The following is a 12,689-nucleotide window of genomic DNA, read 5'->3' on the forward strand; positions in this document are numbered from 1 at the left end:
CTGGTTGAGAACTGCGACGAGGCAGGGCAAGGGCGGGCTCTCCTCCGCGTTCTTCCCCCTGCGGGCGGGGACGTTCGCGCCATCGCCCCCGGCAGGGGGCGGGGCGGGCGGCAAGGTGCCGGCCCCGGGAAACAGCCGACCCCGCCGCCGGCTCGGCCTGGACGCTGCGGGAGCGAATCTTCGGGCGGGGGAACGCTCTCCTGCGCTCGGCTGCCCGGTCGCGTTGCTGCGGCGCTCGGCGTCGGCGCCGGGCCCCGCCGGCCGCGGGTCTGCAGCAAAATCCAGCCAATGGGGGCGGCGGGGCCGGGAGCGCCGCTTCCCGCCCGCGCGGAGCCGCCGCCATTTCGCTGCGCTCCAACAAAGGGCCCGGCCGTTGTGGTTGTCGTGGTGTTTGCGTAAATCCACCCTTCTATACCGACCGCCAAATTAATTAATTAATTAATCAGCTTTTTTTTTTTCTTTTGTGGGTACGACATACTCTGGGTTTTTTTCTCATGTCTAAAACAACGATCACATGACTTTTTTGTGTTTATGGGACTGAGGTGCCGAGACAGGAACTGATTTTCGTGTCTTTAATGTGCCCATGACAAAAAGTAAATTGTTTCTTCTGCCTTCAAATATATGTCATGTGTTTGTTAATTTTCTTTGACTTAATCTTCATTGATACGTAATATCTCAAAGTATTCCTTTTGCTGTTTTTCTTTATGTAGTTTTACTTTTTGAACATACGATATTTTTAACTGTAGTTCTACAGCTGCATTCATAAGCAGATGCACATCATTTTAACAAATGGTAGGTATCATTTTAATCATTTTTAGTCATCTCAAGTGTCCAAATGTTTTGGGAAATGCATGGCAACTTCCTGTCTTTCCTTTATCCTTTCCTTTTACCTTGTGGCTTTTCCAGTAGTTATTTTATCCTGTAGAAATGTGACCCACATATTGACTGTTACTCTAAGTAATAATAAGGCCTTCTGATTATAGCACCATTCAACGATTAACAACCTAGAAAACTTGCAGGTATAGACACCAAGATATGCAGCATAAAACATAATTATGTTTAATATTGCAATCTCAGCAACTAAAAGGTCTACAGTAACTACCCATAACCTTAAAACTTGACTTCTCAAATGTGATTGTAAGGCACATCATGTGCTTTAGAAATTTTCCAGAATAACCACAACGATTAGACAGTTCTGCCTCATCATCAATATATTTGTAATAATTCCTAAGGCTATGTACAAAGTGTCTTCTGTTGATGCTCTAGTTGTTCTATAACTTTTTCTTGGACTTCTCCTTGGTTCTTTTCTCTGTATTCCTCTGTGTGGAATACACCAGACTAAAAGTAACGTTCAGACACCAGTCTGAATCTCCAGCAGTTATCCTACTATGCTTAAAAGTCTACTTCTTTGTCTTTGCTTTTTTGCTTTGTTAAATGTTTTTTGTTGGGTTTTTTATAAGCTTTTGGCATTGGCATGGTGTACTCTGTAAGCCCAAGATAATATACAGGTTTCTGACTTCATCAGACAACTGGTTCTGTAGCGTTTCTGGCTGAAGAGGCTTCAGAACGTGGGATAATTAAAGTTAAGATACTACTCAAAAAATCCATTTTTTTTCTTGAAGCCCATTTAGGCAACAAGTACAGATGTAAAAGAATTGTCTTTCTGACTCAAGATTTCAGAATAAGAAGGAGCATTTTCCAGAAAAATCTGTGCAGAGCTCACCCAGGAGATGTAGTAGCAAAACACTGACAGCAGCTTTGCCTTTATGTGTTCTCATTGCCTCCTAAAAAACTTCAAGCTGGAGCAGTTACTCCTGTTTGTTCATGCTGTTTGGTAATATGCAGTATGCTGGTGACTCCTTCCAACACTGACATCCTTGAACTGTTCTAGGGCTGTTCTTGAAGCCTTTTTTGTTCCATCCTATCAGACTTAGGTTTCCTCACTCTGAAGGATTATTTCTTATGGATGCTCCCAACCTTTGGTCAGTCACTAGAAAATCCATTGTTACTGAAGTGGAATGGATGATGGGTGACTGGATGTTAAGAAGTTCCCATCCGTTTCCTTTAGTGAACATGTTTTTTTAGACTTCTGAGAGAAATATGTATGTCTAGATTTCTTTTACATATATCCTGTCTAAACAGTGCACTAAACTCAGCTCTTCTGCCATCGCTGATAAGGTTTCCACAATCATTCCTTTCCAAGAACTCTAGTTCCCTTTATAAATATCTTCTAACCTTTTTCCTATTCCCATCCCCAGTTATTTTGCCTTCCGTACTGTCCAGCTGTATCTCTTTGTGAAGGCAGCACACACCACCACACTATACCGGGAATGACTGGCATTTAGTTATTACTGAGATATTTTGGTTTAACAGATTTCTTTAGCTGGAAGGCTAAAACAAAGCAGTAGTTGTCAAGTTCACAAGCAACTACTTTTCCTCACTGGGAGTTCTAACCTGGATTTCTTTCTACTCTGTAGCTGATCTTTAGAAAACTTACTGGAACTGAGAATCTGTGAGACTTGGATCAACTGCCATTCTTGTTGGACATGATCAACAGATTTAAAAGGATTAACATGGGGAGGAGGGTGTTTGCACAAGTGGTTTTGGTTTTTTTGGGAGGAGAGGTGCTGCATTTTTAATGCCTCTGCTTTCTGGACCTATGTACCTTACATTGCTGATATTGCCCTTTGTTATTCTACATTTTGTCTTTCAGAGCAGTGTAACAAGAGCAACAGCCTTTGTCTGCTATTGTGGAAAGAGAACTGGTGATCCTACACCACACTGTCCCCAAGGGGCATGTCAAATCATGGACTTTCACAGGTGTTCATCAGAAGTCCTGTTACCAGGCAGAGGTGTTCTCAGTGAACTGCTTTTCCAGGTAATGTTTATGACAAAAAAAGCTAATCAGGTTCACAGTGTAAAGAGTTAAATGTGTAAAGATGGGCCACATTGGCTTCTCTTCTCGCTTTACTAAAAAAGAGAGAACTACTTTTCTTCTCTTGAAAAGGCAGAAAGAGCTCCCTTCTGTCTTGCTAGATTGAGCTGCTGAAGACAGCTGTGGGGGAAGCAGAGCAAACAGAGATGGATGAGCATCTATCCCATTGCTGTTCCTGATGAGGAGGAGCAAGGGTGGTGGTGGGGCAACAGACATTAAACCAGAGATCCACAGCATCACAGAGGCAGCATGATGAAGTTGCTCAGCACAGGTGGCTGCCTTTGTCTCTCCAGTAGAGTTGTTGAGCACAACAGAAGCATTTGCAAGCTAGCCTTACTGGCTAGGAAAGAGAAAGGTCCCACCCTTTCCTTGCCTGGTTCCCTTTGTTGAGACAGCACTATTTTGTATGTAGGCTGGAAATCTTTGTGAATCCAGAGTTCTGCCCAGCAGGGTAAAGGGGGGTGTGGGGTGTGTGTGTGACATGACAAGAAAAGGGAAAAAAAAGAAAAAGCAAAAGTATAATCAGCCTGGTGAGGTGATAGGTCTTTTTATTGCTTGTGCTGGTATCCAGAATCTCTTTCTAACAATTAGTTTTGTTTTGGTTTTAGCAGTGTTACCTACCTTAAACTACATTTACCTGTGCCAGGTAGGTTTCTTGTATAGGCCCCATACTGTCTGTCTCCTCTGATACCAAAAAAGTCTAGACTTTGAATGGCCCTTAAGGGTTCTCTCCTGGTTTCAGCTGGGACAGAGTTAATTTTCTTCTTAGAAGCTGGTGCAGTGCTGTTTTGGATATGGTGTGAGAACAATGTGGGTAACAGATGGTTTTAGACCTTGCTAGGTAATGTTTATACTAAGTTAAGGACTTTGTAGTTTCTCAGGCCTTGCCAAGAAGAAGGTTGGACAGGGCACAAGAAACTGGGAGGGGACACAGCCAGGACAGCTGACCCAAACTAGCCAAAGGGCTAGTCCAATACCATAGAATGTCATGCTCAATATATAAGCCGGGGTCGGTCAATCGCTACTGGCTGCACATTGGTCAGCAGTGTGTTGTACATCACTTCTTTTCTTCCTTACTTTTGGATTTTGTTCCTCTCCCCTTCTCCCTCCTTCTCATTAGATTTTTTTAATTATTATGCTGTTTTGTTTTGGTTTGTTTTATTTCAATTATTAAATTGTTCTTATCGCAATGCTTGAGTTTTACAGTCCTTCCCAATTCTTCTCCCTATCCTTCTGCAGTGAGCAAGCAGCTATGTGGTACCTAGTTAAACCACAACACGTTCCAAAAGGAAATAGCATCATTATAGCACTGGCTATTTGATACCAACTTACCCAATCCTAGCTTCATTCAACCACAAAGGAAGTTGAACCCTTTAAAAGTGTATTTTAGTGCTCCAATTTGTTGATGAATGAGTCTATAATTGTATTTTCTAATGTCACCATACAGCTTTTTAATAAAAAAAAAATAAATGCCAGTACATCAGAACTCTTAATGGTGTTAAATTGTTTCAGTTGATTACAGATTGTATTTTCTTCTTGCACAAGTCAAATTAATATGAAAACAGCTTCAACTTCTGATTGATGATAAATTCAAAATGCAATTTAAAATCCACTAGGATTATCTTGGGTTTGCCTTAAACACATTCATCCAACATTTATTTCATCTCAAAAGAAGTCTACGTTCTTTGAAGATACAAATTAAATCAGAACTTCCATCTCATTTAAAGTCCTGAAAAACAAGCCACGGTCTGTGGGACAGAGAAATTATTCAAACAATATTAAGAATGCTTCGTATTCCAGATCCTCTATATGTATTCTGGTTATATTTTTTCGCTTTTACATTTAACTTGTGGCTGTTACAAATGCAGGCTATTACATAAGGTATGCAGGTATATTTCTTGGAAGGAAAAAAAGAGTAGCAAAACCCTTTACAATTTTCTCTAGGTTTGGGTTTTGTTTTGTTTTGTTTTTTCTTTTCTAGAGTAATTGCTGATAACTACATTTTGTACGTAAAAATCCACCGGAGCAGGCAGCTTCAGGAGACCCGGGAGCTCAGATGCTCCGAGGTGACCCCGGGGGCAGGGCGAGGCCCGACAGCAAGAACGAGCTTGGCCACCGAACTGAGGGATTGAAAGGACTCAATGTGATTGGCTGACAGCGTTCGAATTATTAACCAATAATAGCGTGGGATGTAAAAGTGACCAATTACAAAGCTGTTCGTACGATTGTAGACGTCACTGGGTCCATTATCCAATAGAAGCGCTGATCGCTGAGGCCAGATATTTGCATAAGGTTCCTATAAATATAGGAGTAATCGCATTATCGGACATTTCGGTGCTACAGAGCCAACGCGCAGCTTCAGCTATGCCCGAGCCGGCCAAGTCCGCCCCCGCGCCCAAGAAGGGCTCTAAGAAGGCGGTGACCAAGACGCAGAAGAAGGGCGACAAGAAGCGCAAGAAGAGCCGCAAGGAGAGCTACTCGATCTACGTGTACAAGGTGCTGAAGCAGGTGCACCCCGACACGGGCATCTCATCCAAGGCCATGGGCATCATGAACTCCTTCGTCAACGACATCTTCGAGCGCATCGCCGGCGAGGCCTCGCGCCTGGCGCACTACAACAAGCGCTCCACCATCACCTCGCGGGAGATCCAGACGGCCGTGCGGCTGCTGCTGCCCGGTGAGCTGGCCAAGCACGCTGTCTCCGAGGGCACCAAGGCTGTCACCAAGTACACCAGCTCCAAGTAGAGTGTCTCGGACCGTCACTTCAAACCCAAAGGCTCTTTTAAGAGCCACCAATTTTTTCATATAGAAGGGCTGAATGCTACTTTTCTTGGGAGGTAGGAGGTATGTAAACAGCCTGTTTGCACATAATTTGAAAACTAAGTACTTCCAAGTGGCTGAAACGCGACTACTTAATTTTAAGGGTGGAGGGCTCTTAACAGTTTGTGCTCGCCTTAGAGTTGTACTTGTTTCAAACGTAGGATTTCTGGTCTTGAATCTGTCCTAGTGTTTTGCTAATTCTGCTTTCAAGAGTTCAGGAGTCCTTGGGGGGAAGGTAGGTAACATTTCATTTTCTAAGGGGTTTAATTCCTCTTGGTAAGTCCAGTACAAAATGCTAGCTGCTATTAAGAATTCTGTGCGCTGTACCTGTTAAATAAAAAATAATTTTTATTTTGGCCTCCTCAGTGACTAAATATTTCGAAAGCAGTTTCTGAAGCAAGTTTTCCAGGTGTTTGCAGTTCGGTTTCTTTGTTTTCTGAACATTCCAGTGCACCCGCCCCTATTTTTTTTTTCTTCACTGTAGTTGTGTGTACTCGAGGCAACGGGCAAAGATTTTTCTTTGCGAACATTTTGCGGTTTAAAATGCCAATTCCCGAAGTTGCGCAGGAGTTGGTACTTTAAAAAAAACCAAAACACTAAAGTTATGGACGTGAAGCTGGGGGCGGTTGGTGATGTGCAAGGTACCCAGGGTCTGCGTATGGGGCGTGGGGCCGCAAGTTCGTGCGAAAGCCAATTTCCGTCGCAGAGGCTACGCTGCCGCACAGGGCAGCCTTTCGCTGCGGGGCCAAGGCAGCAGCAGGGCACGGCGCACGCGTGTCCCCATCCCCGACCCACACCGCGCCCGACCCCGGAGCCCATCCGAGGGGGGAAGAAGAGCCGATGCGGCGCCCTACGTAACCCGCGCGGGGGACGGCCCCGGGAACAGCCGCAGTGTGAGGGGGAGCGGGGTGTCACCGGTCACCGCCCCACGAGGCGGTGCCGGGAGGGGAGGGCGGGGCTGGGAGGTGGAAGGGGCCAATCCGGGCCCAGCGCGGGACTTTTAAACTCCCCCGGGCCCCGCAACCAAGGGGTGCTCGCTGGCGCGCGGGGCTGCCCGTCGCTGCTCTCGGCTGTGCCGGTCAATTAAGAGGGGGCGGGGCAAGTGCCGCCGCTGCCGCGGAACTGCCGGATTGCACGTAGAAGACACTTCCTCTTTAAGGAAGCCCGGCTGTCCCATGAAGGCTGTACCGCACGTTTCGAAGATGGTAACTACCCTACTACGGCATCAATTACTACTAAAACTTCCTAAGATTTGATTTAGCTGCTAGGATTACCATAGTGTTCCAGCTCTTTTTAAGAATAAGTGGGTGGCTCTTAAAAGAGCCTTTGGGTTTATTTAAATGAGTAGACTCTCTATTCCGAGTCGTCTTACTTCTTCTTGGGCGCCGCCTTCTTCGCCTTGGCTGCTTTGGGCTTAGCTGCTTTAGGCTTGGCTGCTTTGGGCTTCACCGCCTTCGCTTTGGCCGGGCTCTTCGCTGCTTTCTTGGGACGGCCTGCCTTGGCCGCTTTCTTGGGGCTCTTGGCCGCTTTCTTGGCCGCGGCAGCTGCCGGCTTCTTAGCTTTCTTGGGGCTTTTCTTCACTGCTGCCGCCTTCTTGGGCTTCTTAGCAGCGCTGGCGGGCTTCTTGGCAGCCGGCTTCTTAGGCTTAGCTGCCGGCTTTTTCTTGGTTGCCTTTTCTTTTGTCTCACCCGGTTTCTTATTCAGCTTAAAAGACCCGGAGGCGCCGGTGCCCTTGGTCTGCACCAGGGTGCCCTTGTTGACGAGGCTCTTGAGCCCCAGCTTGATGCGGCTGTTGTTCTTCTCCACATCGTAGCCGCCGGCGGCCAGCGCCTTCTTGAGCGCGGCGAGGGAGAGCCCCTTGCGCTCCTTGGAGGCGGACACGGCCTTGGTGATCAGCTCGGTGACGCTGGGGCCCGCGGGCTTGCGGGCCTTGGAGCCGCCCGCCGCCTTCTTCGGCTTCTTGGCGGCGGCTTTCGCCCCGGGAGCAGAGACAGCGGGAGCGGCAACAGGCGCGGTCTCCGACATAGTGGCAGCTGTCGTCCACGAATCAGGGGAAACCACTGGGCCTGGAGCAAGTCAGCGGCCTCATATTTATAGAGAGGAGCCGCGCGGTGATTGGTGCGTTGCAGAGCCCGCCCCGCTGCACGGCAGAAAGGTCCCTTCTCCCCGCTCATTTTGTGTTTCTTAGGAGTCAAAAAAGCCTGTTTTTATCAGAATTTCTGCCACCAACCCCCCCCCAGTTCGCAGCGGCGTGGAAAAGAAAGACTGTTGTTCCCCTCTGCAAAGTTTCCCCTCGAAGAGGCAAAGGGTGAGTTAAAAAAGAGGCGATAAACCCCGAGTCCTGGACCTGGACAGACCTCCGGAGACAGAAACTTTTGTTTTTCCTTCTAAATAAAATCCGCGATGTGGGCAACTAAATATCCAGAGTAATTAATTATTATTCTTTAAAGGGTCTTCTCTTAATCTGAACTGAAAATCAGGAATTTGAACCGATATTTTTATCGCAAATTGATTTCAAAGAGGAGGAAGTAACACAGGCTCATCCTGAGCACTGAATATGGATTAGAAATTAGCTTCTTTGTCCAAAATCCTTTACCCCTTTCAAAATAATTAAAATAAATTAAATTAGTGCATTACGCAACTAAGCAAGAAGCAGATTAAAGTTTTATGAAGGGCTGGTTTTGTCCCAGAAGGAGATGACTTTTTACAGCATAGCAGCTTGTACTGTGTTGCTCAGTGAGCACAATGCAGACATGGTTCCCCAGTGCTCTGCTGCAGAAATATTTATTTTCTTAATAAATTAGGAGACATAAGAACTGAACACGGCCAGGTTTTGTTAAGAATTATAATCAGTGCCCCATCATTTCATAATTCAGCAGTGTTTTTACTTTGATACAGCTTGATTGGTAAAAATCTGAGTCATCATTATCTAAGGAGACACTGCTGCTGCTGCTTTTTCCATACTTCTACACAATCAAACTTGCTCAAGTTACCAGTTACGGCTCCCCTTTCACAGCAGATTGTGAAATATTCGATTTCTTTAATGTCCAGTGGTGGGATTTAGGCACTGGAAGTAATACTAAAAATAGTATATCCAACTGATGTATCTGCTATACTAAAACAACTGGCTGCTGGCAAGTAGGGGAAAGTCCTCATCTGCACTTTACTAAGACCATGCTTAAAGAAATAAATGCTTGCTTTTTTTCAGAAACAGAATTAAAACAAGTATTCTCTGATATTTTTATTATTTCTTATAAGCCTTTTTTTACCAAAGGCCTGCAAAATGCTTGCTACCTTTTGCTACTGTAACTGTCAGTGGTACTAACATTTTGTTCAGTTATGATGTGAGTAAAATTATGTTTTCAAATGTATAATAATTATGTTTCTTAACCTATGACCACTGATTTTATGTTTCTATTTCAAAATCTTTATGGTAATGTTCAGCACTATGTTGAAGGTAGAATGTAAACTGGCAACAGTCATTTTTCCCCTTAAATTGCCTGTCCAGCATTTACTAATTATTTTCAACCCATTCAGATTTCAGGCAGAAAAAGGGCAAGGCAGCTCAGACAAAGCAATGAGAAAACCCCATAGAAAATTAATAATTCCAAATGTCTGTCTTTTGGAACAAGTCTCCAGGTCAAAATATTGGGGGGGAAAGGGGGCAGGGCTGTTTTAAGACACACCAGTGAGTTACCCCAACTTCACACAGAGCTAAGCTGAAAAAGGAGAGGCCCGCTGGGCCTGTGGGCTCCTTGCCATAGAACTGAACTGCCTCTCTGGACCCTACCACACCAAATTCCTTTCACATGGCATAAATCTGGCAACAAGAACTTTTGGAGTTTCTAAACTTAAATCTCATTTTAGAACGCAAATATAACACATCCTGTTGTGAGGTTTTGGTCATGAGGATTGAAGACTTTTTTCCTAAAATGTACAGCTCCTTTTATGACAAAGTGGGTGGCTCTAAAAAGAGCCTTTGGGTTACTTTTGAAGTGGGTCTGCTGCTCCTCAAGTTCGGAGTTTATTTGCTCTTTGCCTTGTGGCTGTCGGTCTTCTTGGGCAGCAGCACGGCCTGGATGTTGGGCAGCACGCCGCCCTGCGCGATGGTCACCTTGCCCAGCAGCTTGTTGAGCTCCTCGTCGTTGCGGATGGCGAGCTGCAGGTGGCGGGGGATGATGCGCGTCTTCTTGTTGTCGCGGGCCGCGTTGCCCGCCAGCTCCAGGATCTCGGCCGTCAGGTACTCCAGCACGGCCGCCAGGTACACCGGGGCGCCGGCGCCCACCCGCTCCGCGTAGTTGCCCTTGCGCAGCAGCCGGTGCACGCGGCCCACGGGGAACTGCAGCCCGGCCCGCGACGAGCGCGACTTGGCCTTGGCCCGCGCCTTCCCGCCCTGCTTCCCGCGGCCGGACATCGCTCTCGACGATCTCCTCCAACCACCACCCAAACGACGTTGCAATACGCGTCACTAGACCCCGCGCCCGGCCCCTTTTATAGCGTCCCCGCGCGCCCCGGCCTGCTTTCTGATTGGTTGTAGCACGCTCTCTCTCGCTCCGACCAATGGAGCTGCGGATCCAAATCCATCCAATGGGGGAGCGGGCGACCGGCCCGCCCCGCCGAGCTGCCCCCGCCCGCCAGCCGGCAGGGGGAGGGGGACGGGCTGGGCGCTCCCGGCGCAGTGGGGCCAGCGCCCACCCCTGGGCGGGGATCCAGCCCCACCGCCCACCGCCTCCGCTCGGCTCCTGGCTGTGTTCGGCTGCGCAGCCCAACAGCCGTGACCCCAAGACGCGCTCCAGAAGGCCATCTTAGAGGGAGACGGGTCCTCGCCTGCAGCGGCCTTCCAGGAACGGGGGGAACCTCTCCTGATGCCATCGTTGTTGTTTTAGAAATAATTCTGTATTTAGAACCTCAGAAATGCTACTACAGGATTACTTTGTAAAAAAGCACTATCATTACAAAAGAGAAACATTCCTTTTGGTAGGACCACTTGCAACCCAGCACTACTGATAACGTTTAGAAACTAGGCAGGAACATATAACAGGATTTTTCTTTGATTCTGGAAACAAATGACTCATATTACTGTAATCAGACTAATACAGTATTACTTGCAAGGCTATTCTGCAGAACATTAGAAGTCAGGCTGTCACACTTTTACTCAAACTGGAGAATATCTCACTGCACCAATAAGCTGAAGCGACTTCTTCAAGATTCAGAATGTTTGTATGAGATCCCTGGTCCTTTTTCCTCCATTGCACTAATTACCCATGGTTTCTCTTTATTCCCTGGCAACTTTTTCTCGTTCTTCCATATATTTTGAGTATGGACAGACCCTATCCTTGTCTACAGCCATGAAGAAACCTTCACCCTGGACTTAGCCACATCCTTGTGCTACCTCAGTGTTGCATGGCAGGCTCTTCCTCCATTTTCCCCACAGCATGGGATTCTGCTCATTTCCATAAATTCCAGTTGTGTGATGTTTTGTTCCTTAATGTTTTTGCACTCTAATATGTGGGTTCTTCTTTGTAATGCACCCCAGACCCTATAATACAGATATGATGCTAGTATTGTCATAGTTCAGGGAAAGACAAAGATATGACTCCCACCGGGCCATCCATGATAGCCTACCAAAAAAACCCCCAACAAAACAAACCAAAACCAAACCAAAACAAAACAAAAAAACTACGCCAAAAGACAGTATTTCATCTAAACATTGCAACTCTGAGATCAAGAGAGAACCACAGCCTTCTTTCCAGAAGGGTACAATAACAGGAATTCCGATCAAAACTGTTCAGTGTATGCCAGTCGCAGCAGGAAAATTATAAACAAGGCAAAACAAAAAGAACTTTATAGCACACACAAAGTACTGCCACAACTTGTTTCTGGGTAACTAAGACCAGCTCCCCGTTCTGAAGGTTCAGTAACATTTAGAAAGCATCTTTCCTTAGTGGTATCATTCAATGGATTGTGCAAAATTCACTAACCTCAAGAGTCTTCTATTTCCATTTTTATGCAGTCACAAATTTTCAATGATGCGCTGGGCAAGTCACATCACTTCACTGCAGCTCCATCCCCTCCCAGTCCTTTTCCTCCCCATGATAATTTTTTCTTCTGTGAACACTACTCAGGACCACACATGAAAAATGTGACCACAAGATGAAGGTGGTATTACAAAGAATCCCAAAGCTCTATATGACAACACAAAAACCAAGAAGAAATTGGCCTGGGTTTATGTTACCAGTTATCCAGAGCTGAAAGCATCTGTTCTGGAGCTGTAGAGAAGCTAGCATTACAGGATTGTGTCCATGACCCGTGCCATCATAAACTAAATACATAATTGTTTCTACAGGCTATATTGAAACAGGCTATTCTTGAATATGCCACAAGCTTTCTATTGTGTTCTTTTCTCCCCCCTAAGAAAATAATTTCTATTTAAATACTAAACATTGATTCAACTCTCCCTCCCGCAATTAAATTAACAGTATGTTAAATATATATACACATGTATATCTATTCCATACACTTTCTTATTCAATCCCTTTTTTATGGGTGTTGGGGTACTGAGACATGGTAGACACTAGGGAGCATTGTCCTATTTTTTTCTTGGTAGAAGTATGTATAAGAACAAAACCTTAGATAATTAAATGGATGTTCAGCCAAAGCAAATTTCATTGACCTGTTCTTTTTTAAGGATTCCACTCAGAGTCATTATCAAAGGTCAAAGATTATACACCTGTATAAAGAGAAAAATATATCTAGTTGATTAAAGTATTGTCATTTAGTAATGAAATTGCTTTACAATCATTTCTGATGCTGGGGGAAGAGAAGGTTGTCAGCAGTCCTCAAAGCTGGATTTTATGCTTCTGCCGTGGCCCACCATTTGCGTGGCTGATGAAGAACTAGATGTTTACCTGACTGCATGGATTGAAGTCAGGGC

At 45.8% G+C, this 12,689-nt stretch overlaps 3 protein-coding genes across 3 annotated transcripts; 1 reads left to right on the forward strand and 2 right to left on the reverse strand.

The window, feature by feature from the left end:
• The first annotated feature begins 105 nt into the window (after positions 1 to 105).
• LOC308066202 (histone H2B 1/2/3/4/6) lies at positions 106 to 6,106 on the forward strand. Its single transcript, XM_080393208.1, has 2 exons — positions 106 to 2,878; positions 4,917 to 6,106. The coding sequence occupies exon 2, from the start codon at positions 5,300 to 5,302 to the stop codon at positions 5,678 to 5,680; it is 381 nt and encodes a 126-aa protein (XP_080249334.1). The 5' UTR covers positions 106 to 2,878; positions 4,917 to 5,299; the 3' UTR covers positions 5,681 to 6,106.
• A 953-nt stretch (positions 6,107 to 7,059) lies between these two features.
• Positions 7,060 to 9,582, reverse strand: LOC308066171 (histone H1). The gene has a single exon (XM_080393173.1). It carries the CDS (start codon positions 7,778 to 7,780, stop codon positions 7,124 to 7,126), a length of 657 nt encoding a protein of 218 aa, XP_080249299.1. The 5' UTR covers positions 7,781 to 9,582; the 3' UTR covers positions 7,060 to 7,123.
• A 130-nt stretch (positions 9,583 to 9,712) lies between these two features.
• Positions 9,713 to 10,227, reverse strand: LOC308066195 (histone H2A). The gene has a single exon (XM_080393199.1). The coding sequence runs from the start codon at positions 10,167 to 10,169 to the stop codon at positions 9,780 to 9,782; it is 390 nt and encodes a 129-aa protein (XP_080249325.1). The 5' UTR covers positions 10,170 to 10,227; the 3' UTR covers positions 9,713 to 9,779.
• Between the last annotated feature and the right edge of the window lie 2,462 nt (positions 10,228 to 12,689).

The sequence above is a fragment of the Falco punctatus genome (assembly GCF_963210335.1).
Source record: "Falco punctatus genome assembly, chromosome: 6".
Classification (NCBI taxonomy): domain Eukaryota; kingdom Metazoa; phylum Chordata; class Aves; order Falconiformes; family Falconidae; genus Falco; species Falco punctatus.